At 39.7% G+C, this 25,526-nt stretch overlaps 2 protein-coding genes across 8 annotated transcripts in view; one reads left to right on the forward strand and one right to left on the reverse strand.

Annotated features, from left to right (window-relative positions):
• Positions 1 to 8,317, forward strand: part of LOC122550684 (zinc finger protein 91-like) — a 12,091-nt gene extending 3,774 nt beyond the window's left edge. For both annotated transcript variants that reach the window (XM_043691787.1, XM_043691788.1), the window contains exon 2: positions 4,792 to 8,317. In XM_043691787.1, the coding sequence (XP_043547722.1) occupies positions 5,046 to 7,166 (2,121 nt within the window). In that variant the 5' untranslated portion in view covers positions 4,792 to 5,045 and the 3' untranslated portion in view covers positions 7,167 to 8,317. The remainder of the gene's footprint in view (positions 1 to 4,791) is intronic.
• Positions 8,318 to 23,495: 15,178 nt separating this feature from the next.
• upf3a (UPF3A regulator of nonsense mediated mRNA decay) overlaps positions 23,496 to 25,526 on the reverse strand; it is a 68,434-nt gene continuing 66,403 nt past the window's right edge. For all 6 annotated transcript variants that reach the window (XM_043691792.1, XM_043691794.1, XM_043691790.1 and 3 more), the window contains one exon: positions 23,496 to 23,666. In XM_043691792.1, the coding sequence (XP_043547727.1) occupies positions 23,496 to 23,666 (171 nt within the window). The remainder of the gene's footprint in view (positions 23,667 to 25,526) is intronic.

A 25,526-nucleotide genomic window follows, 5' to 3' on the forward strand; every position in this document is an offset into this window, starting at 1 on the left:
TTTAGAAAGTAGTCTATGTTTTTATTCTTTTTGCCAAAGTGCAAGACCTCGCACTTGCTCACGTTAAATTCCATCATCCATTTCCTGGACCACTCTCCCAACCTGTCTAGATCCTTCTGTAGCCTCCCCACTTCCTCAGTACTACCTGCCTGTCCACCTAACTTTGTATCATCGGCAAACTTCGCTAGAATTCCCCCGGTTCCCTCATCCAAATCATTCATATATAATGCGAACAGCTGTGGCCCCAGCACCCGACCCTGCGGGGCACCGCTCGTCACCGGCTGCCATTCTGAAAAAGGACCTTTTATCCCAACTCTCTGCCTTCTGTTAGACAGCCAATCCTCAATCCATCCCAGCAGCTCACCTCGGACACCATGGGCCCTCACCTTGCTCAGCAGCCTCCCGTGTGGCACCTTATTAAAGGCCTTTTGAAAGTCTAGATAGGCCACATCCACTGGGTTTCCCTGGTCTAACCTACTTGTTACCTCTTCAAAAAATTCCAACAGGTTTGTCAGGCATGACCTCTTTTTACTAAATCCATGTTGACTTGTTCTAATCAGACTCTGCTCTTCCAAGAATTTAGAATCCTCATCCTTAATGATGGATTCTAGAATTTTACCAACAACCGAGGTTAAGCTGATTGGCCTATAATTTTCCATCTTTTGCCTTGGTCCTTTCTTGAACAAGGGGGTTACAACAGCCATCTTCCAATCATCCGGGATCTTTCCTGACTCCAGTGACTCTTGAAAGATCTCAACCAGTGCCTCTGCTATTTCCTCAGCCACCTCTCGCAGAACTCTAGGGTGTATCCTATCGGGGCCAGGAGATTTATCAATTTTAAGACTTTTTAACTTTTCTAGCACTATCTCTTTCGTAATGGCAACCATACTCAACTCAGCCCCGTGACACCCTTTAATTTTTGGGATATTACTCATGTCTTCCACTGTGAAAACTGACGCAAAGTACTTGTTAAGTTCTCCTGCTATTTCCTTATCTCCCATCACTAGGATGTTACTACTACTGTTTAGTAGTTAAGTAATCTATTATTCTGCTAACTTTTCCAATAGAGTTGTCATTCCAATTCTTCTTTCTCTTGTTTGTATTTTAACTATGAGGTAAGAATAAAGTGTGTTTTGTTTAAAGCCGAGAAATAATTGAGTTATATCTGGAACACAAAACTTTATACTTGCCTTTAGATAAGAAAAAAAATAGGGTCTAGGCATGTTTGAAGGGGGTTAGTCTGGTCCATAACAGATGTGACTTAAGTTACATGAATAGGTTAAGAGTAGAAGCTTGAGAAGAATGTCCATATTATGGAGGAAGAGGTGCTGGATGCATAAAGGTGGATAAGTCCCTAGGACCTGATCAGGTGTACCCTAGAACTCTGTGGGAAGCGAGGGAAGTGATTGCTGAACCCCTTCCTGAGATATTTGTATCATCGATCATCACAGCTGAGATGCTGGAAGACTGGAGGTTGGCTAATGTGGTGCTACTATTTAAGAAAGGTGGTAAGGAAAAGCCTGGGAACTATAAACCGGTGAGTCTGACATCAGTGGTGGGCATGTTTTTGGAGGGAATCCTGAGGGACAGGATTTATATGTATTTGAAAAGGCAGGGATTGATTAGGGATAGTCAGCATGGCTTTGTGCATGGGAAATTATGTCTCACTAGTGTTTTTGAAGAAGTAACAAAGAGGATTGATGAGGGCAGAGCGGTGGACGTTATCTATATGGACTTCAGTAAGACTTTCGACAAGGTTCTTCATGGTAGATTGTTTAGCAAGGTTAGATCTCATGGAATACACGGAGAACTAGCCATTTAGATACAGAACTGGCTCTAAAGTAGAAGAGAGGGTGGTGGGGGAGGGTTGTTTTGCAGACTGGAGGCCTATGACCAGTGGTGTGCCACGAGGATCCCTGTGTTTCGTCATTTATATAAATGATTTGGATGTGAACTGAGGATGTATAGTTAGAATGTTTGCAGATGACACCAAAATTGTAGTATAGTTGAGAGCAAAGAAGGTTACCTCAGAATACAACGAGTCTTGATCAGATGGGCCAATGGGTTGAGGAGTGGCAGATGGAGTTTAATTTTGATAAATGTAAGATGCTGCATTTTGGCAAAGCAAATCAGAGCTTGACTTATACACTCAATGGTAAGGAGTGCAGTTTCATAGTTCCTTGAAAGTAGGGTTGCAGGTAGATAGGATAGTGAAGATGATGTTTGGTTTGCTTTCCTTTATTGGTTAGAGCGATGAGTATAGGAGTGATGTCATGTTGTGGCCTAATGTCCTGTACAGCCACTTCTACATGTAATTTTGGTCTCCTTCCTATTGGAAGGATGTTGTCAGGGTTGGAGGATTTGAGCTATAAGGAGAGGCTGAGTAGGCTGGGGCTGTTTTCACTGGAACATCGGAGGCTGAAAGGTGAGCTTATAGAGGTTTATAAAATGAGGGGCATGGATAGGATAAATATACAAGGTCCTATCACTGGAGTGGGGAGTCCAGAACTAGAGGGTGTAGGTTTAGGTTGAGGGTGGGGGAAAGATTTAAAAGAGACCAAGAGGGTGGTGCATATATGGAATGAGCTGCCAGCGGAAGTGGTGGATGCTGGTAAAATTACAGTATTTTAAAAGCCAACTGGATGGGTATATGTATAGGAACGGTTGAGAGGGATATGAGCCAACTGCTGTCAAATGGAACTAGATTAGGTTAGGATATCTGGTTGGCATGGACGAGTTGGACTGAAGGGTCTGTTTCCGTGCTGTACATCTCTCTGACTTTCGGACTCTAAGAGACTGGATTAGATATTGATGTTCAAAATCATGAGTAATCTGACCAGTAGTTAGGGAGAAATATTTCTCATTGGTGGAAGGATCGGCCACCTAAGGATATTATTTTAAGGGGAACAGCAAAAAAAGTAGCATGAAGGAGGTTTTAAACCAGTAAACAATTTAATCTGGAGTCAGGTGCAGGCAGGTTCGCTGATTGTGCACAGAGTCCCATCAAAGTTGCCAACTTTATCATCCAATGATGCCTCCAGATGTTCGTTCTCTTAATTATCTTCAGTATTTCATCTTTCATAAACTGTAACTTGAACAAAATCTCTGCCTGCAACTTGCCTGTTGTTCTCCATCCCATTCATCCCTGACCTGAATAACTTTTTTGATCCACCCTACTCAGAATACAGTTAAATTTAAATCATCAGCACAATTTATAAACTTTCCTGGCCTTTCCACCATAATGATAACTCCATCCAGTTGCAGAATTATAACTGATGTCATATGTTGTAAGCTTCCCTAGTGTGTACTGGATGGTTATAGTCAGCATTGTGCTTAGTGCAAAATGCCAATGGGCTTTTGGATACATTTCTATTTGATACAATCTGCAAATCTTCAAGATGTATGGGCATTACACCAGCCTTAGCCAATCAATGAGCATGCCTGATGCCAGCATACGTTATCTGTTATTACTTCTAAATAATCTTGAATGATTTCAATCTTCATATAGATTGATAAATCAGATAGTGAAAGGTAACCTTGACGATCATTAATATATTCAGGGCGGTGTCACAGAACAATATGCTTTGGACCCAGCCAGAGAGCAGGCTGTTTTGCACTTGATAATGCATAATGAGTTGGAATGAATTAATGATCTCATAGCAAAGGATCCTTCAAGCAGTGGGATCATGGCATGATAGAATTTCACATCCTGTTTCAATTTCAGAAATTTCTCAATCAAGAGAATTAAACTGAAATAAATGCAGTTACCAAGGTGTGAAAACAGAGTTGGCTACAGTGAACTGGGAAAGTAGGTTGTTAAAAGTTAAGGTGGCAGCGAAACTGCAGCATATGTTTCAGGCATTTCATAACTCTCATCAAAGCTGTATGCCATTCAGAAATGAGAACAGTAAGATAATCTTTTATGGCTTAATTAAGAAAGGTAAGGCTGGTATCAAAAGATTAAAATTTAAAGAAGTGGTATGCTCTCTTGCAAAGATTAATGGTAGGCAAGAAGATTGAAAAAATTTATAAACCAGCAAAAAATCCCATTAAAAAAGGGAGAAATTAGAATCAGTAAACTAGCAGGAAATGTAGAATTTCACTATGGTTTTATCGTTTTATGAAAAGAAAATAGATATAAATTTGAACCCATTGGTTGAGACTGGGCAATTAATAATGGGAAATAAAGTATTGGTAGTAATATGAAATGAACCCAAGCACAGTAGAAAATTATGGGGTAAAAGGGTTATATTTGGAGGGTGGGGGAGAAACGTTTGGAGGTAAACAAAACAGTTGCTATCATGAGAAGAACTAATATTTAGAATGACCTGAGCCACCTAACCCCATCGAACCTTGCTACTGCCTTTAATTATAGAATTGGTATTATGAAATATAGGAAAATACTATGAGATCCATTAAAATTTGGAAAGAAGATTGGTTTCAGATATAGTACATTGTCTTTTATTTGGTTCTTGACATCAGTTCCAGTTTGCCACAAAATGATTAAACTTGGTCCCTCTTAATAATTAAACCCCTTCCCCATCCTGCTAACTTCAATGATTTCTAACATTAATTTACTTCGATGTCATACATAGGTAACTGTTAGGAAGTAATGAGTCATATTGCATATTCTTATAAACAAATGATTATAATGTTCTGAAACTTGTGGTTTTATATTTTCTAGTTTGGATGAATTTCTTTTTAAAATGTAGAGCTATTGAATGTGGGCAGATGACAGTCGTTCAATACAGTGTCTTGCTGTAATTAATTTCTTCTGCTTCTGCCTTGTAGGTGAGCACAGCTCTACTGTGAAAATTGGAATAGAACGGTCCATTTCCATAATACCTTATAAAGTGTGTTGCTTGTTTGTGAGCTGAAAGAAGCTTTGAATAAATCCAAAACCATTCCATATGAGGACTTAAACCTATGATCTAATTAAGGGGTTTGCACAATTTAAGGAACAGAAAGTACAGTCAGTAAGAGCTTCCCAAGGAAGATTTCTAGGCACTGTCACTGTAGCAAACCACTTCAGAGGTAAAAGCATCATGGCTGTACAAATAACAGTGATACAGAAAAAAGAATTTGCAAATCAGAAAGAAGATTCTGCTACTAAACTTAGTACTGAAGAAAAATTGGAAACAAAAGACCAACCAAATAGTACTTCTGAATGTTTAACTTGTGTGCACTGTGATTTCAAGTATACCGATCATGAAACTTTGGAAAAACATCTTGGGTCCATTCATCCTGAATTCTCTGATCGAACAAATACTGTGCTTTATCAGAAAAGTGCCAAATTATTCCACTGTCATTTATGTTTCTTCACAAACAAGGTGTACAGTAAGGTTTATGATCATGTCACCACACAGCATCCAAAGCTGAACAAGATTGAAAAAACCTTCCAAACAAAAGAACGTCATGAAGGAGTTGTCAGTGAAGTTGGTAAATCAGTGCGAGCTACAAAAAGAAAGTTAAAAGAGTCCAAAGTAATTAAGGAAGAAAAACCTGTAAAAAAGCGAAGGGGGCGTAGAAAACGTACTGAAATAGCTTCAAACACAACTGAAGTACAGCCACCCCCAATAAAACCTGCAGAAACCAGTTCAAGCACAGTTGAAGTACAGCCTGTTAAGAGGAGACCCGGAAGACCAAAGCGTAAAGTAGAAGAACCCAAAAATGTTGATTTCAACTGTGAAAAATGTGGCACTAAGTTCAATACTGCGGATGAGTTAAATATCCATAACTGTCAGAAGAAAAAGAAGGATGACAATGCTGCACTGTTTGAGTACAGTGATTCCAGTGGCCATTACCCAATACAGCAGGAATCCACTCGTAAATCATCAGCTTCAAATAATCCCAAAGAAGTTGTGGTTTCACGCACTAAAAAACGAGCAGTTTTGAAAGGTCCTAGAAAAAGGACAATTCAAAAAGGTTCTGTAGAGCAGACAGTTTCAAATAATCCCAAAGTGGTGCCCCTTTCAAATGATCTTGAAGGGCCTTCTGAAGAAAAGGATTATGCAAAAAGTTTGCAAGAACATGTTAAATATGTTAGAGGAACGTTTTACTGTAGTTTCTGTAGATTCCATTGTAAAAGTAAAAGTAGTGCTCTATATCATGTTGTAAGGGTACATGACAAACCTTATCCTTATCGATGTACAGAATGTGGAAGATGTTTTGTTATGGACAAGGAGCTTAAAAGGCACATGTCTGTTCACACTGGCGAAGCTTATTACAAATGTTCTAAATGTGACTTTGAATCTGATTATGCCAGAGCTTTTAAGAATCATGAGAAACAATGTACCTCTCAGCAGAAAGATAATTGTACTGAAAACATTGAAGCGAATAAACAGCAGAATACAGATCAAGAGAAAAAGTTAATCAGTTCAGAATTGCCTTCAGTCCAGCCCAATAATTCACATAAAGAAATAGCACAGTTGCATGAGAATTCCTCTCTGAAAATTCAATCATCAGATGCAGGAAAAATGCATTCACAACTGAATGCTAGTAAAAGTCAGACTTCAAAGTTGCAGCTTCTGGAACCTGCAGTGTGTGTGGTGGCTCATCAAGATTCTGTACCTTCTTCAACAGATAATGTTTTATCTTGTTTTGAATGTGGAAAGACATTTGAAGAGCAGGACACATTCCAGAAGCACAAACTTCTCCATTCTGTACAAAAGCCACTAACCTGTAAGCTCACTCATGATGATTTACCAACCCTGAGCGATGACACAGAAAAAAAGCATGCAGAACAAAAATCGTTCAACTGCGATAGCTGTAATGTTCAGTATCAGAGCAAAGAAGATTTACAGCATCATCTGAATATTCATAAACCAAATACTCAAGGCAAAACCTTTAATTGTGAGACCTGCAGCAGCAAGTTTGAGAAACAAATTGATCTCCGTGATCACCTCAAAATTCACAAGCAAAATATTTCAAAGACTAATCAGTCTAATGTCACTGATAACCGAATGCTTTACAAATGTAATTACTGTTCTTATAGCACATATCTGTTTGTCAATTACATAGGCCATGTCAGAATAGCTCACACAAAAAATTTCCCCATTCATTGCTCATTTTGTGGAGATGGGTTTCAGCTTCCAGCTGAGTTAAAAAAACATACATGTCAGCAGATTCAAGGTGCCAATGTCATATCTAATCAAGGTGATGAGTAGAATAATATGAATTTTAAAGGGGAAAATGCTCCAGTTCCCAGCACTAAATCCCTCATCTTCCTATATATAGCTAATCTCTATTAAAGTTCTTTAATTTAAAATGCTTGCTTTCTTTGAAATTTTACAGAATTACAGGACAATGAAGCAAATTAATTGTAAGTGTTTGAAATATGTTCTTTTTTCACTGACTGCTTTTGTTTCCTTTTTAATGTCCTGGATCAGTTGAAAATGTGGAATTATGTTTTCTTTAGTTAATGCAAGCAGGTAATTTTTTTTTTCAAATATAAAATTTCATTCTTCAATTTCAACTAACATTGACTTTCACGTAATTAGGTTACTGAACGAGCATGCACTTCATTGTTGGATTGTTTATAAAGTTCTCCATTCATTACTAGACTGAAAAGGCCAAATGCACCCTACATATTTTTGTCTACCTTTGTTTTCTTCTTTCATTTCTGGAGTAGTAATAAATAGAGGTTTTTTTTTCATTTTAATTGGCAATACATTTCATTGCCTGGTTATGCTGCTTGGCAAATTAGTGATTTTCCAATATGTTGATGTTCTGTATGCAGTTGATTAGCCTGTTTGAGTTAACTAAGCTTCCAATATAATGTTTTGTTTTAGAACATAATTTTCTTAATTCTCTATTTTCATATTCTGGTTATTGCCTAACATATTATAAGATATGTGTGGAAACAAATTCCAGGCATGCGTGTGTGTGGAATTCAGTGAAAAAGCTTAACAATTCACAAAAGGTTTAGCAGGTTCTTTATAAGCATCTAGGACCCAAGTGCGGTTGCCAAGGGATTTTATGTTTTCAGTAACAGTCTAGGTGTTTGCTAATTGTACAGACTTTTAATTTTGTATTAAAGACCTCTGCTGGTTAAGTGTATTTTTACTGAAAGTTTAAAAATTTACTTTGTTTTTTTAAAAAAGTTATAGGTAAAATCTTTGTGTATTCTGTAGCTGTATTAGTCACAAACTATTAAGAAAATCTGGTGCTGCGTCTCGCAGAGATAATTTCAATACTTTTTTAGCAGTGACTTGCTTTTTCAACAATAATTATTTTGCAGTACATTTATGTATGTAACAAATCTTTAACAGCAAAATATAGATGTTTTCTGTTCATCAAATTAAAAAAAATCAAAACAGTTTTGTAACCATTGTTTAATTTATAGTGTTTACTTTTGTAATAAGGATGAGATTGGTCCTCTGGCTATTCCTACATGGCAGGTTTCTGGTTTTGCTGGAAGTTGGACAGAGGCACTGGAAACTAGGTACGTAATGGAAAGGGTAAGCTGGATACTTTTCTGGTGGTTATGTATTGATAGAGGTAGGATGACTTGAGTAGATATAGTCTGTGCAGGATCACAACAGATTTTGATGCTATAAACTGTTTTGCATGAAGGTGTTTTATGTAGTATACTTTCCTTTACTGAATATGGATCAGCTTGAAGGAAGACTTGGAGGTTTACCTAACAAATTAATCTGGTTGACAGAGAGGAACTGATGTTCTTGTTACAGTGAGTTGGCAAGATTTTAACATAAATGCAGGGTTAGCCTGATGCCGTGGCAATTTTCTAATATTATGAATACCTACTTTACCATCTAGGATGAGAGCCAGCATCGTTTGCAGCAATTACTAGCCCTTAGCTTAAGGGAATGTCATAATCAAATTGAGGCAAGGGCATAGTTGTAATGTCATTGAACTATTTATCCAAATTCCCATTTAATATACTTGGGAATTATGTTCAAATCTCACCATGGCAGATGATGTTTGGACACAAATGTCTGAAATTAAAAGCTAGCTAATGATGACTCTGAAACCACTATGAATTTGCCATGAAAAAACCCATCTGGTTTGTTAATGGTCCAGATGTCACTGATACCGTCCCTGGATATATTCTGGCCCACAGGCAGGACAGACTCACCAGAGGTGTAAAATTGAAGCAGGGCTGGACATACTAGATGCAGGAAAGATATTTTCCCTGGTTAGGAAGTCCAGAAGCAGGGGACACAGTCTCCTGTTACTGGATAGATCATTTTGGACTTAGATGAGGAAAAAATTTCTTCACTCAAAAGGTGGAATTCTCTACCACATATAACTTTGGAGGCCAAACCACTGAATATATTCAAGAACAGGAGAGATCTGTTTTGATGCCCTTAAAATCTGGAAATGTATGGTGAGAAAATAGGAATATGGCATTGAGATAGAGAATTAGCAAAGATTATTTGAATGCTTGGTGAAGGCTCAAAGTTTTGAATGGCTCACTTTTTCTCCTAGTTTCTGTCTATTGTTAGGAGGGAATTGCCCTGGGAGTCCTCAACTTTGATTCCATGAAAGAGTGGTTCAGTAGCACCACTGATGACTGAGTTGGTTGAATTCTAAAGGATATTTAGGATCGAGTCATTTTTCTATAATTAAGAATACTGACTTAATTGTGATTAAAGAATTCTGTAAAGAGTCTGTCTTTTGACAGATCGAAAGGTTTATTGTTTTATGGCTCCAGCTAATGTAAACTGAAACTTTTGGAGTGAACACAGCTTTTACTCAAAGACAACTTGTATTTTAAAATTGTTTTGTCTGTAAAATGTAACAAGCCAATGGACATACATGCAATTTTGGACCTAGGTAATGAGTAATGTATGTGTTTTGGTTTTTTTAGATGTATAATTTGAAACTTGGAGCATACAGTGCACCTACCATCCCCAGAAGTAGATACACAAATTGATTTACTAGTGGCATGTTTGTATGATCTATGGGATTGATAAGCTTAGAGGGACAAGCTGTTTCAAAAGGGACAGACTCAATAGTGATTTTCATCTTTAAAAAATCAATCAGTAAAAATGGGAAGTGCTGTCATATAACAGGTTTCTTTCCGAATTACAATCAGAAATTACTTTATCCATCCAAAATTGGCCATAAATTGTTCATGCATTGCCAATGCACACCCTAACCAATTAAGAATCTAATCATGCAATGTCTAGATCAGGCAGGTTTCATGCCATGAGTTATTGTTGGATAGGCCTACCTTTTACACAGACAGAAGAAGGGACAGCAATCCAGCCAGTTGAGTCAATATTCCATTGTATGGTTGCTGACATCACTGTTCAATTAAGTGTAATTTCTGTTGTGTTTGTTATGATGACTTAATAATTTGGTGAAATTATATAAAAATGCTTTTACTCAGAGTAGTCCCATACTTAGTTGGATTCTGAGCATTATGATTAAAGTTAAATTAGATTTTGGAATTCTACAAACATAACTGCTAGTGGGGGTTGCAGATGATGTTGGAACTGATAAGAATGAAATGTTATTTCACACTCATCCACATCAATCTACCTGTTTTAGATGCATCTTTCCATGACCATATCAGTAATAAGGAGCATTGCATGGTCCTGTCTTCATGGTGAGGATACTCTGCATTGTGTTGAATTATGCTGAATAGGATAGACTTTGAACCAAATTGAGCTGTGCGCAGTCAGCAGCAGAATTTTATTGAAACACTATCTTTAACCACATGGCCTGGCATTGCCTTCACTATATCATTACCATCAGGCCAGGACATCAATCGTAGAACATTGAAGAGTGCAGGTGGGTCATGCAACAGGTGGGAGAAGCAACAGGCATACGTAAAGCTGAGGGGTCAATCTGTTGAAGCTACAGCGCAGTTACTTATGTGTCAAACAGTGGGATCTGTATGCAATAAATGGTGATTCCATAACCAACAAATCAGATTTAAGTTCTGCACACATCTAATGAATGGAGATTGACAATTTAAATAGACAGCAAGAGGTGGGACCTCCAAACATATTCCCATCCTCAATTGTCAGATAGCCCAACACATAAATGGCAGAAGACACTGCAAAGGTTATGGTTATGGCAATACTACCAAAGGACTGTGCTGCAGAATCAGGTATGCCCCTAGCCAAGCTATTTCAGGATAAAATCGAAAAGTGGCACTGGAAAAGCATAGCAGGTTCAGGCAGCATCCGAGGAGTAGGAGAATCGGCATTTCGGACATAAGCCCTTCACCTTGAATGGGGGTGCGGTGGGGGGGAAGGGGGCTGAGAAATAAATCAGTGGGTGGAGGTAGGGGTGAGATAGCTGGGAAGGCGATAAGTAAATGCACGTTGGGGTGAAGGTGATAGGTTGGGGGGGGTGGAGTGGATAGGTGGGAAGGAAAATGGACAGGTAGGACAGCTGAAGAGAAGTGTAACACGTGTACCTATACCTCTTTTCTACCCCCCCACCCACCTCTGTCCAAAGCCCACAACCGGCAGAGATATTCCAGCACATCTAGACACCATTGCTCTTGAAGTGGTCTCCTGTACATTGAGGAGACAATGCAAGCTTGTGAAATGTTTCCGGGAATATCCCTGGAATGTGCACCAAACAACCCCTAACGCTTGGCCGATCACTTCAACCCCCCCCTTCCCCTCCTACCCCCAACCACACTCCACCACCAGGAACATACAAGTGCTGGGCTGCCTCCACCACTAAATCCAACTCACCTGATTCCTGGAGGAAGAATGCCTCATCTTCCACTTTGCAGCCCTCCAACCACATGGCACCAATGTTCACTTCATCAGTTTCCTCATCTCCCCTCCCCACACCTTATTCCAGATCACAATACTCCTACTCAGCACCGCCCTATTAAACTGTCCTACCTTTCCAGCTTCCTTCCCACATTTCTACTCCACCCTCCCCTCCGACCTATCACTATCATCCTCACCTGCATTTACCAATTGCCTTCCAGCTACCTCACCCCCACCTTCCTATTTATCTCTCATCCCCCTTCTCTCCCCCACCCTTCACGTTCCTGATTTAAGGGCTTATGTTCGAAACATCAATTCTGCTCCTCTAATGCTGCCTGACATGCTGTGTTTTTCCAGTGCCACACTTTTCAACTGATCTCCAGCATCTGTGGTCCTCACCTTCTGTTCTACTGTAGATACAACACTGGTACCTACCTGAAATTGTGGAAAATTGTCAGTTACGTCCTGTTCACAAACAAGACAAATCTATTGTTGTGTTGGTCTACTCCATCCAAATGTGGATGGTTAACATTGACAATGCTATTCAATTGATACATGCTCAGTTTGGTTTCCATCAGGGTCATTCAGCTCCTGACTTCATGACACACTTGGTCAAAACATGGACAAAAAAAATCTGAATGTCAAAAGTGAGGTGAGAGTGACTACTTTTGACGTCAAGGTAGCTTTTGTCTGTATACTACAGCTAATAGCTCTTGGAAAACTGGAGTTAGTGGAAATTAGGAAAAAACTCTCTGCTGTTTGGAGCCATAACTAATGATGGTTGTGGTTGTTGGATGTCAATTATCTCAGTTCCAGGCTATCACAGTAAGAGTTCATTGGTATAGTTTTGGCCTAGGACATTATCTTCAGTTGCTTCATTAATGACTTTCTCTCTGTCATGTAGTCAGAGGTGGAAGTGTTAATGTTATTATCTTTGCAGGGTGAATGTAAGATTCAGTGATCAGTAAAAAGTAATTAGGAGTGTTAGTAAAGTGAGTTTTTTCTGATAACTATTCCAGAGTGCTAGCACAGCTTTAACCAGCTTTTGTTTTGGTGAATTTCTGTGCATTCACAAGATGCTATTTTTCTTAAGCTTCACCAGGTACCTCACTGGGCATACTGGATGCTGCACTTGGCATGCCCTCTTGCACTCTTTGAACTAGGTTTAATTCCCCTGGCTTGATGCTAGTGGAACAGTAGCTCAAATGCTGGATGGTAAGGTTACAGACTGTGTTTGAATGCAATTCTGCTGCCGATGGCCCACCATGCCTCATGAATGCCAATTCTTGTGTTGCTAGATCTGATCTGTTCCATTTAGTATGGTGATAGTGCCACACAAAATGATAAAATGTATCCTTATTGTGAAGGCAGGACTTCACCTCAACATGGACTGTGTGGTGATCACTCCTATTGGTGTTGCCATGGACAGATGTGTCTGCTGCAGCAGATTGGTGAGGACAAGGGGAAATTTGTTTTTTCCCTCTTGCTGGTTCCTTCACTACCTGCCCAGTCTACCAGCATTTTTGTTTTCCCTAATCAACCTGTTCAGGGATGCTATGATGCACCTCTGAAATAGGTGTGACTTGAATATTTTTGCTCAGATGTAGAACACTCCCACTGCACCACAAGACTCTTAAGTCTAACAGTTATGTTTTATAGTACCTGGCCTCCTTGATCAGTTGTGGACTGACAAAGCCACCCTTGGTGACAGAGTCATAGAGATGTAGATGTTGAAATTCCCCAGCCAAAGTCTATTCCCTTGCCACCATAGTACATCTTCTAAGTCGTGTCCAATGTGAAGGAGTAACTGATTGGGGTGGGGAGGGAGGAGAAACTGTAGGTGGTAGCGTGAGATGACCTTGCCCATTTTTGATCTGATACCATGAGGCTACATTTGGTCCAGAATTGATGTTGAGGACTCCCTCCTAGCTGTATATCAATGTGCTGTCACCTCTGGTGGGTCTGTCCTGCTGGTGGGGCAGGACATAACCAAGAATGCTAGATGTCTGGGACATTTATCATTACTTTAATCATACTTTATATGGCTTAGATACAAATGAGAGATTTGCTGAGACATGTCAGAAGGCAGTTAAGAGTCAACCACATTACTATGCATCTGGAGTTGTATCTAGACCAGACCAACTAAGGATGGCAGATTTTCCTTCCCTAAAGAACAATTGTGCACCAGATGGGTTTTTATGACAATTGGCAATTATTTCAATGTCATCATCATTAGTCTAGCTTTTTTAAATTTTAGATTTATTAATTGAATTAAAATTTTACCAATGCTGTGGTCATATTCAGACTCATGACCCCATAGCATTATCTTGGGTTTGTGAATTACTAGTCCAGTGACAACATTTCTATATCCCAACTTCCCCATTTGTTGTTGCTGCTGCCACCATCCTCTTTCAAGTATAGAAAACTGCATGGTCTTTGTTATGGTAGAGGAGAATCACTTCTTGGTCTAACTAGAGAATTACTGTGTTGAACCAGAAGTAGTTGATTACATTTTAGCAGTTACTTAGATTACATTTTTATAATGTTTATTTTAACAGATGTGGTGGTGCCAGTGTTGGACTGGGGTGGACAAAGTTAAAAATCTCTCCACACCCAGTTATAGTCCAATGGGTTTATTTGGAAGTACTAGCTTTCAGAGCACTGCTCCTTCATCGGGTAAATAGTTAACCGATGAAGGAGCAGTGCTCTGAAAGCTAGTACTTCCAAATAAACCTGGTGGATTATAACCTGGTGTTGCGGTTTTTACTATTTAATAGAGACTGAGGAGGACCTGGACGTTAGGTCTTTAGTTGTTCTGCCCACAAGTCCATGTGACGTTATCATTGGTGCTTAAGGTACTCCTCAGTATTCACACTTTCAGACTTGCACCCTTATCCGACATCCCCCTGCAGCCTATTTTCTATTAGTAATAAAATACACTGTTGCAAAATATTACCTTGACCACTACCCAAACATCACTGAAGACTCTGCTGTCTTAAATTCAGGTGATCTGGAGTTTTCACAATTTTCTCAAAACATCATCAAGATCCGGTAGAGTAAAGTCGCTGCGGTCTTACCAGCCATAGGGCTGCTCTCAGAGAGAGAGAGAGAGAGAGAGAGAGAGATGACTGGCAGTGGTTTAACCTGAAAGGTGAGGGGAATTGAACTCACACTAGCGTCACTCTGGAACATAAAACGTCTCTCTGTCTCTGTATCTATCTCACACTCACACATGCTACACACCCCAGTCTACAGCACAGTAAAAACCCTTCTGCCCATCATGTCTGTGTCAATCCAAAATAGCTATCTAACTAATTAATTCCAGCAAGTTTTGAGATTTGTAGCTCAGGTTGTGGTTCTGGATGTAAGTTTGCTTGCTGAGCTGGAAGGTTCATTTTCAGATGTTTCATCACCATACTAGGTAACATCATCAGTGAACCTCAAATGAAGTACTAGTGGTGTGGCCTGCTTTTTATTTGTGTTTAAGTTTCCTTGGGTTGGTGATGACCCAGTCTCACTACTATCTTTACATACAGATGAGAAAGAGTGCCACTTTAACTGGGACAACACATCCATCCTAGGACAAGCCAACCAGACACACACGAGAATTCCTAGAGGTATTCCAACCAGAACTCTATGAACAAACACATTGACTTGACATCACCAACCCAAGGAAACCTAAACAGTCAAAAAGTGGACCATACCAGTGCTTCAGCGGAGGCTCACTGATGATGTTACTTAGTATGATGATGCAACATCTGAAAATGAACCTTCCAGCTCAGCAAGCAAACTTGCATCCACAATCTAATTCCATTTTCCATGTGCATGGCCTATAGTCATGTATGCCTCTGGCAAGGCAAGTAAACATCTAAATACTACTAAAATAGCAGGAAGGTTTTGCCTCTACCACTATTACAGGCAGTTAGTTGCGGATTCACACCGTGCTTTGCATCAAAAAGATTTTCCTGACTTGTTGAAAGTTTCTGTCCCTACCTTGGACAGCTGCTTCATCAATGATCTTTTCTCTACCATAAGGTCAGAAGTGGGATGTTTGCTGATCATTGTATGATATTCAGCATCATTTGCGACTCTTCATATTCTAAAGCAGTCCATATCCAAATCTATTGAGAACTGGATAATATCCAGCTTTGGGCAGGGGACCAATGACTCTTGGGCAATCTCCAGGGAAAAATCTAGCCTTCACCCTTTGACATTCAATGTCCTTTATATATCAAAAATATCATCACTGAATTTTCACTACAAACATCTTGTGGGATTGCCGTTAAGCCGAAATTGAACTGGACCAGACCTATAAATACTGTGGTTAAAAGGACAACTAGGAATTCTCAGGTGAGCAACTCACCACCTGTCTCACCAATGCCTGGCCATCATCTCCAACGCTACAACATACAATTTAGCAATGTAATGGAATATTCTCCATTTGGAGAAAGCGAGGACTGCAGATGCTGGAGATCAGAGTTGAAAAGTGTGGCACTTGTAAAGCAAAGTAGGTCAGGCAGCATCCAAGGAGCAGGAGAATCAATGTTTTGGGAATAAGCCCTTCATCAGGAATGTAGCTGGGAAGGGGGCTGAGAGATAAATAGGAGGGTAAAGATGGGGCTGGGGGAAAGTAGCTGAGAAGTCAATAGGTAGATGGAGCTGGGGGGGGGGGTGCGGGTGGGAGATGCTGATAGGTTGGAGGGGAGGGCATTTAAAGGTAGTGCAGTATGCGATGAAACAGGAACCAGACAAGAAATCAAAAGTTCACAATATTGCTCATGGAAATAAAGTGTTAGTGTTACTCCCAGTGCTATGTGAACCTTTTAAAGGTAAACATTAGTGAACCCTATCAACAAAAGGAAATTGAGTGAGGTGAATTGTTTAATAAGAACACCAGATAGAAAGAAATCTGAGTGTGTCATATGCATATGCTCAAAAGGTATTTTGATAGTGAAGAAAAGGAAAGGGAGAGTATGGTACTAGTTACAACACAGAATGAAGAACCAAGTTCAGATGTAACTGAATCGGAACTTCCTCTAATTAAATTGGACAATGAGGAAGTTCTCAAAAATTGGGATAAATTAGAGTTACTTTCCAGAGGAAAATCAAAATGACCGGAGTTATTACAATCACATGGGACGATATGTGGGAATAAACTGGGAAGTACTAATCTAATTACATGTTATTTAGATACAGGAGTTGCCCTTATAATTATAGACTTAACCCTCTAAAGTTGGCAGAGGCTCAGAAAGAGGTCGATTATATAGTTTTTGAGCATGCGTTCAAAGTAATTTACAGATGATGGAGCTCCCCCATAGTAATCATGCCAAAACCAGAGGCTACCCAATGATTGTGTGTGGACTATCGCAAAATCAATACAGTTACAAAATCTGATTCATATCCTATTCCACGTTTCGAAGATTGTATTGGGAAGGTGGGACAAGCAACTATATTTCTAAGTTGTACTTATTCAGAGGATAATGGTAGATACCTTTAATCGAAAGAGCAAAGGAAATTTCAGCTTTCATGACACTTGAATGGACTATGCCAGTTTAAAGTTATGCTATTTGGAATGAAAAATGCGCCAGCCACATTTCAAAGAGTAACCAATAAAGTCATTTCAACTTTACCCAACTGTGTGGTATATATTGACAATATGGTGACTTTTAGTCACACGTGAAAGGAATATTTGGAACATCTATCAATCAGAATTATTTGATCAACACAGATAAATGCGAGGTGCTGCATTTTGGGAAAGCAAATCTTAGCAGGACTTATACACTTAATGGTAAGGTCCTTGGGAGTGTTGCCGAACCTTGGAGTGCAGGTTCATAGCTCCTTAGTTCCTTGAAAGTGGAGTCGCAGATAGATAAGATAGTGAAGAAAGGGTTTGGTAGGCTTTCCTTTATTGGTCAGAGTATTGAGTACAGGAGTTGGGAGGTCATGTTGCGGTTGTACAGGACATTGGTTAGGCCACTGTTGGAATATTACGTGCAACTCTGGTCTCCTTCTTATTGGAAAGATGTTGTGAAACTTGAAAAGGTTCAGAAAAGATTTACAAGGATGTTACCAGGCTCCCAAGCACTGAGGATGTCACCTAGACAGGGGATGAAATGTCTGCAATACAAATTCCCAGCTCGGCGAACAGAACCACAACAACGAGCACCCGAGCTACAAATCTTCGCACAAACTTTGAAGTGTGCTTACTCTACTGACTGACTTATTGAAGTGCAGAAAACTCCAGTGGATGGGGGAAAATGTCAGAAGGCATTTGACAGCCTGAAAGCTGCATTCGCCACTGAACCAGTGTTAGCTACAGCCAGCTACGCAAAGCCATTCAAGGTGGTTATTGACACGAGTAATGTGGGTCTTGGTGCTGTATTCTTGCAAAAAAGATGACAAGATAGAAAGACCTATTGAGTACTTTTCCAGAAAGTTGAATAATTATCAATGCAAATATTCCCCGATGGAGGAGACTTTAAGCATGGTGTTGGCATTGCAACATCTCAACATTTATATTGCCAGTAGTGCGTCTGAGATAATTGTATATTCTGATCATAACCCCTTAAAATATTTTCGAAATATTTAATGATAAAAAATACAGACTTCTGGGAAGAATTTTATTATTGCGGCCACTCAATTTAAAAATTGTGCACATGGCAGGACATGTTGCTGACATAGTCATAGAAATGCACAGCACGGAAACATACCCTTCACTCCAACTAGTCTATGCCAACCAGCTATTCTAACCTAATCTAGTCCCATTTGCCAGCACTTGGCCCATATCGCTCTAAACTCTTCCTACTCATATACTCATCCAGATGCCTTTTAAATGTTGTAATTGTATCATTACTTCCTCAGGCAGCTCTTTCCATACATGCACCATCTTCTGTGTGACAAAGTTGCCCCTTAGGTTCCTTTTAAATTTTTGCCCCCTCACTGTAAATCTACTCCCTCTAGTTCTCGGCTCACCCCAGGGAAAATACTTTTTCTATTTACCCTATCCATGCCCCTCATGAGTTAAGAAACCTCTAAAAGGTCACCCCTCAACCTCTGATATTCCAGGGAAAATAGCCCCAGCCTATTAAGGGTCTCCCTAGAGCTCGAGGAGAAAGTGAGGTCTGCAGATGCTGGAGATCAAAGTTGAAACTTTATTGCTGGAACAGCACAGCAGGTCAGGCAGCATCCAGGGAACAGGAGATTCGACGTTTCGGGCACAGGCCCTTCTTCAGGAATGAGCAGAGAGTGTTCAGCAGGAGAAGATAAAAGGTAGGGAGGAGGGGAGTTGGAAATGTGATAGGTGGAAAGAGGTCAAGGTGAGGGTGATAGGTCGGAGTAGGATGGAGGCGGAGAGGTCAAGAAGAAGACTGCAGGTCAGGAGGGCGGTGCCGGGCTGGAGGGATCCGGCTGAGACAAGGTGGGGGGAGGGGGGATGAAGAAACTGGTGAAGTCCAAGTTCATCGCCTGCGGTTGGAGGGTTCCCAGTCGGAAGATAAGACGCTCCTCCTCCGACCGTCGGTTTGTTGTGGTTTGGCGGTGGATGAGTCCAATGACCTGCATATCCTCGGTGGAGTGGGAGGGGGAGTTGAAATGCTGTGCCACAGGTTGGTTGGGTTGGTTCGTCCGGGTGGCCCAGAGGTGCTCTCTGAATCGCTCCGCAAGTAGGCGGTCTGTCTCCCCAATATAGAGGAGGCCACACCGGCTGCAGCGGATGCAGTAGATGATGTGGGTGGAGGTGCAGGTGAATCTGTGGCGGATATGGAAGTTTCCCTTGGGGCCTTGGAGAGAAGTGAGGGGGGAGGTGTGGGCGCAAGTGTTGCACCTCCTGCGGTTGCAAGGGAAGGTGCCGGGAGTGGTGGTTGGGTCGGTGGGGGGTGTGGATCTGACAAGGGAGTCGCGGAGGGAGTGGTCTCTACGGACAGCTGATAGGGGAGGGGAGGGAAATATATCCTTGGTGCTGGGGTCTGTTTGGAGGTGGCGGAAGTGACGGCGGATGATGCGCTGTACATGGAGATTGGTGGGGTGGTAGGTGAGGACCAGTGGGGTTCTGTCCTGGTGGCGGTTGGAGGGGCGGGGCTCAAGGGCGGAGGAGCGGGAAGTGGAGGAGATGCGGTGGAGGGCACCGTTGACCTCCCTAGAGCTCAAATCCTTCAGCCCTGGCAGCATCCTTGTAAATCTTTTCTAACCCTTTCAAGTTTCACAACATCCTTCCAATAGGACAGAGACCAGAATTGCACAAAATACTCCAAAAGTGGCCTAACTAATGTCCTGTACAGCCACACAATGACCTCTCAACTGCTATACGCAATGCTCTGACCAATAAAGGAAAACATACCAAACACCTTCACTATCCTATCTACCTGTGACTCCACCTTTAAAGAACTACAAACCTGCACTCCAAAGTCTCTGTTCAGCAACACTTTCCAGGACCTTACCATCAAGTGTATGTCTTTCCTGTGACTTTAGCATTTGATGGTGGGAAAAATAGACTGAAATGGGCTATAGTAGCCAGTTTGCATGTTTAGAGTGAATGCGACACGGTGGCTCAGTGATTAGCACTGCTGCCTCACAGTGCCAGGGTTCCAGGTTAGATTCCAGCCTTGGGCGACTGTCTGTGTGGAGTTTGCATATTCTCCCTGTGTCTATGTGGATTTCCTCCCACAGTCCAAAGATGTGCGGGTCAGGTGAATTGACTATGCTAAATTGCCCGTAGTGTTAGGTACATGAGTCAGGGGTAAATGTAGGGGAATGGGTCTGGGTGGATTGCTCTTTGGAGGGTCAGTATGGACTTGTTGGGCTGAAGGGCCTGTTTCCACACTGTAGGGAATCTAACCTAAAAAAATTGTAGTGTACGAATACTAAAGACTAAATATTTTTTAAAATGAAGTTATCTTTAAATATTGATTTTTTTTTTAAAGATGTGGTGAAACTATAAGAGGTGTATTTTGTCTTTTTTTTTAGATTATAGGGTTTTAAGACTGAGGTACCGAGCTGTCTATTTGAATCGAATAAACAGCTTGTGAGGCATTTAAATGTTGGAACAAAAGAAACAGCTGGAATGGGTGGGGTCAAGCTCCCCAGAGCCAGGACTTTTAGTTTTCAGTAGCAGCTGCTGTAGGGTCTTGAAGCTATTTTTCCTCTCTGTTACAGCCAAATGCAGGGGTTGTCTTCCTGCTCCTTAAATTGCGCATGAGACAATCTATTTTACTGAATTTGCTTTTGTCTACGGTATGTCTATAGGATGTTACAATATTGGAACTGTTTCTATTTAGTAGTTAAATAATCTATTACTCTGTTAAATTTTCCAATAGTTATTTCAATTTCTACTTTCTTTTGTTGTCTTTTAACTATAGTGTATGAATAAAGTGTGTTTTGTTTCAAGACTGGTAGCTTGACCAATCGAATTGAATCCGGAATGAAATGCCTGGCACTTGTCTTTAAAATAAGAAAAAGTTAAGGTCTAGGTTATCTTCTTAATATATTTTGAGGGGGTCTGGTCTGGTCCATAACACTACAACTGTCATGCAGCAGGAACAGTGAGTACTATCTCCAAGATGCACTGCAGAAATTCACCAGGCTCCTTGGGAGCACCTTCCAAACTCATGATCACCACCAAGAAATAAAAGGGCAGCAGATACATGTGAATACTAGCACTTGTAGGTTCTCGCCAAACCTCCCACCATCCTGCCATGGAATATATCGCCATTTCTTAATTGTCACTGGGTCCAAAACATGGAACCTCCTCCCCAATATCACTGTGGGAGTAACTATACCAAATGGACACAGCAATTTAAATTGGCAGTTCACTCCCTTCTTCTCAAGGGCAACCAGGGATGGGGAATAAACATTGGCCCAGCCAGGAAAGTTTATAGAAAAGAAAATGAGCATTGAATGGAATTTGTTGGTAATTATAATTTATAAAAGTTAGCTATTTAAAAATCCTTTAAAATGTTGCTTCTACTCAAATAGGCAACATTGGTAGCAAGAATACAGTTTAAAAAAGGTATTATGAAAATAAATAACATGGTAAATCCAAGAAGTGTAAACAGTAGTTCTGGTTTTAAACAAAGGGTATCAACAGAAAATTAGGTGTACTTCACTGTATAAAGTTAAAAATAATCTTCACTACAAACCTAGCAAAATATTTTAATACATTTTTTCAGAGCAAAGGATACCCATACATACGAGACTGTATGTACAGTGGCAACTGACATTCCTAAAATCATGTTTAGAAATGAGATTTTTACAAAGTTTTTATTTAACCCATTTCACAATAAACTAACATTTCTGAAAACAAGTACCATTTAATTGTATTATTTAATTATTTCACAGATACATCTAAGTCAAGAATCAAACAATAAATTAACTGTCCATTATGGAGCAAATAACTTACATATCACATATTTACACCTTAAAACAGCAGTGCAATTCAGCTGTCCAGTTAGAAATTTACTAATAAACAACACTGTGTTTGACTATCTTGTCATTGTTGCTGATGAAACAATAAAACAGGAATACAAGTTGGGTGAACAGAATTTCAACAAACTTTCAAAATAGAATACCTAACACTATCTAATTTGATAATACAAACTCCAATATGCCAAATGAAATCTAAGCATTCCAGACAAAGCATAAAAGCAGCAACAACGCGAACTGTAAGGCATTTCTGTAATGCTAAAGATGATCCAAACAAAGTTTTAAAGTTACCGTTTCTGATGTTTCACAGTCATGTTGAAAAAGGTACTTCAAAATATTAACATGCTTGTACTAAAGATGTACCTTGTGCTTGTGTGTGTCATTCCATATTTGCACCACAAGACGATCATGAAATTGGAACAGTCTGCCAGCTCAAATGCTATTCCATCTTCAACACCAATAACTTTCCAAAGGCTTAAAACTGATTATGAATCTTAGGATGAAGTAATATTTCAGCTGTTGATCTCACATTGGTGTATGTGAAATTAATGTGTAGGTTATATTGCTAAATGTGCATCCCGGTGGGTTATGAAGAAGTTAGTCACGAAGAAGTACTAGGTATTTGTACTTGGATAAATAATAATGTTTTGGACTAGCCATGTAGTTTTAAATGCTAATTTATACTAAGTTGAAATTATAATTCAGCAAACGTGATTAGATAAGTACTGATCGGAAGAAACAGAGATGCCAGAGTCAGATCAAGATCTAATGCCAGAGTTGTATTACCACTTTTGCATCAATACATGCCAAAAGTCACTTCACATCAACTGGAAAACAACATAAACCCACCCTTTGTGTTCTCATGGGTCACAAGTATTGAAAAACTGTCACAAATTTGCTTAAATGGGCTCATCATTCTATATTTAATTTGGAAGAACGGCCACCTGAATCATACGTGCAGATTGAGTAAATTCCTGCTGTTACCAGGATAATCTTAAAAACTACCATTCCATCAGAATCAAAATCTTAGTATACATTGCGTAACCGAACGAAACTATCCAAAATAACTGGCACTACCATTCACAACTACTATCATCATCAAATTTAAATACTACTTCACATAAGTGGTGCAAAGTTGAATTTGGTTTGCTTTATGATATTTCACTTAAATAAAGCCAATCTTTTATCTACTTTACTAAACTGGGTGAACTACAGTTGACAAATTGCTAACAATAAATTACAGTACTATTAACAATACCAGATAACTTAATCAGCACTGAGATGACCTTTGTACATTGTGATGCTTTGTGCAGTAATCTGTCTTCATGCTGTAATAGGTGTTCTGCTCAAGTGATCACTCTAGTTAGTGCTTTTTCATTCTTCGCAACTCTTCTCAGAACCAGCTCCAATAGAGCTATCATCTTCATATTTTCTCTCAGCGCTGTCTTCAGAGGATTTACTGCAATAGTCAAATGCTTTTCCACCAGATCCTAGACGAGTTCGGCAGCGTGCTCCAGGTTGATACAACTGCATAGCTGGACGGTCCTGTACAACAATGAAACAGAAAAAGTGGTACAGTGCAAAAGCTGTGTGGTTGTATGGAGATACATGTTTTTATAAACACTGCAAACTATAATTCTTTACAGTTAAATGTGATCTCAAGGCAGAAAACATGAAACTCAAACTCTATAGTTTTTCCCTGTGCATCATTAATTTATGGATACATTGTACTCCTAGCAAAGCCAAAAAACTTTAAAAAGTGTGTTAAAGTAATCCACTGATTAAAAGGATTAAATTATGAGTTAGTTGACACAAAGAACAGGGTTTCCATGTTTTCTGATTTAAATTCTCAACATTTTTGCAGTTGTGGAGTTTTTGTTATGCACAATCTCTCCATTCCATGGTTTCAACTTTACAGTTGAATCAACAAATATGGTAACACTTCACTTTACAAGAAAGCCAAGAAATGTTTGGTAATAATGGTCTAATTAGGTATTTACTAACATTGCCAATAGCATGCTCAGGAGAATTTTATTAGCCTAAAGCAGTGTCATAAAATTTCTCATCTTACTCATGCATGGTAATATTAATTGGACAGTATAAAATCTTTATGGAGGACATCATTTCTTATGCTGAGAATTAACTTTTCAAATTTGATAATTTTAGACAAAATGTCAAAGACTTTTGCATTGCTTTCTATGGCTAAGTGAAGTATCTTCAAAGTATAAAACTTGCCAGAAAATAGATTGCAGTTTCCAACCACCACAATTTGTAAAATAATTTCTTTCTTAAACATTCTAAATGGAAAAGACGGAATTGATCAGATTTGTAAGTTTAGTAAACAGCAGAGGTTTTACTTGACTTTAATGCCATGAGGAGATTTATACAAGTGATAAACATTTGGTGACTAATTATTAGACCAGACTAGTAGAAGAGAATTAAAGGGATGAAGATTTTTCTTAAAAGGTGGTCACAAGAAATGCGTCTCATCTGGTAGTTTGGCATCAGTACGATCTCAACTTATTTGCTTCATCAGCTTCAACTATATGTTAGGGGCATTGATGCTTTTCAATGCAAATTTCCTGCTATGGGGTGGAAAATGACACCACCCAAGTGAACATTCACTACAGCATTTAAAAAATAGATTGAACTAGTTTAAAAAGTGAAGATACCACAGATATGATTGGCCAATGCTAGCAACAAGCATTTGAAGTGTTTCAGAGGGATACAGTTGCAAAGCTCTTCTTCCCAACAGTCACAGAAAATCCTTCCATCTCCTGCCTCCATAGCCACCTGGAGAGGTAAAGAGATTATCGCCATAGTCTCCTGGACCAGATGGCCACCCTCTCATTACAGAGAGTCAAGTATTAGTGAGTTTAGCCTGAAAGTCACCATGTCTCAGGCAAGGGGTAAAACAGGACCTACATGATGAACTCAGCCATATGGGAACTGAACCTCCTGTTGGCATCATGCTGCATCACAAATCATATCAGCCAATTGCTGCTCTAGTTGATTGAGATATTAAGAGTCAACTTTACTTTTACCTTTTGCTCTCATCTAATTTTGCCATTAAATTCCTGTTTATTTTCTTTTAGTGAGCAGAACCCCTTCACACTTCTGTTTATTTATTTCTCCTTTTTTTTAAACACTACCGCCTAACTGCGGTAGTGCTTATTTTTTCCCAGCACCCATGTTGTGTGTGTGCAGGTGTGAGACACCATGAAAGACACAAGGTATACAAATCTTTATTCAATTTAAACTCCTGTTTATATCTGTCAGCTAGGACACCCTGATTGTTATTATTCTGGCCCAATCAGAGCTCTCAATGTGATCCACCTGCCCAACCGAATTCCAATCACTACGCTATGCACACATTTTAGTAGAAGAATGTGTTTGGCATTATAC

This window comes from Chiloscyllium plagiosum, chromosome 6 (assembly GCF_004010195.1).
Source record: "Chiloscyllium plagiosum isolate BGI_BamShark_2017 chromosome 6, ASM401019v2, whole genome shotgun sequence".
NCBI lineage: Eukaryota > Metazoa > Chordata > Chondrichthyes > Orectolobiformes > Hemiscylliidae > Chiloscyllium > Chiloscyllium plagiosum.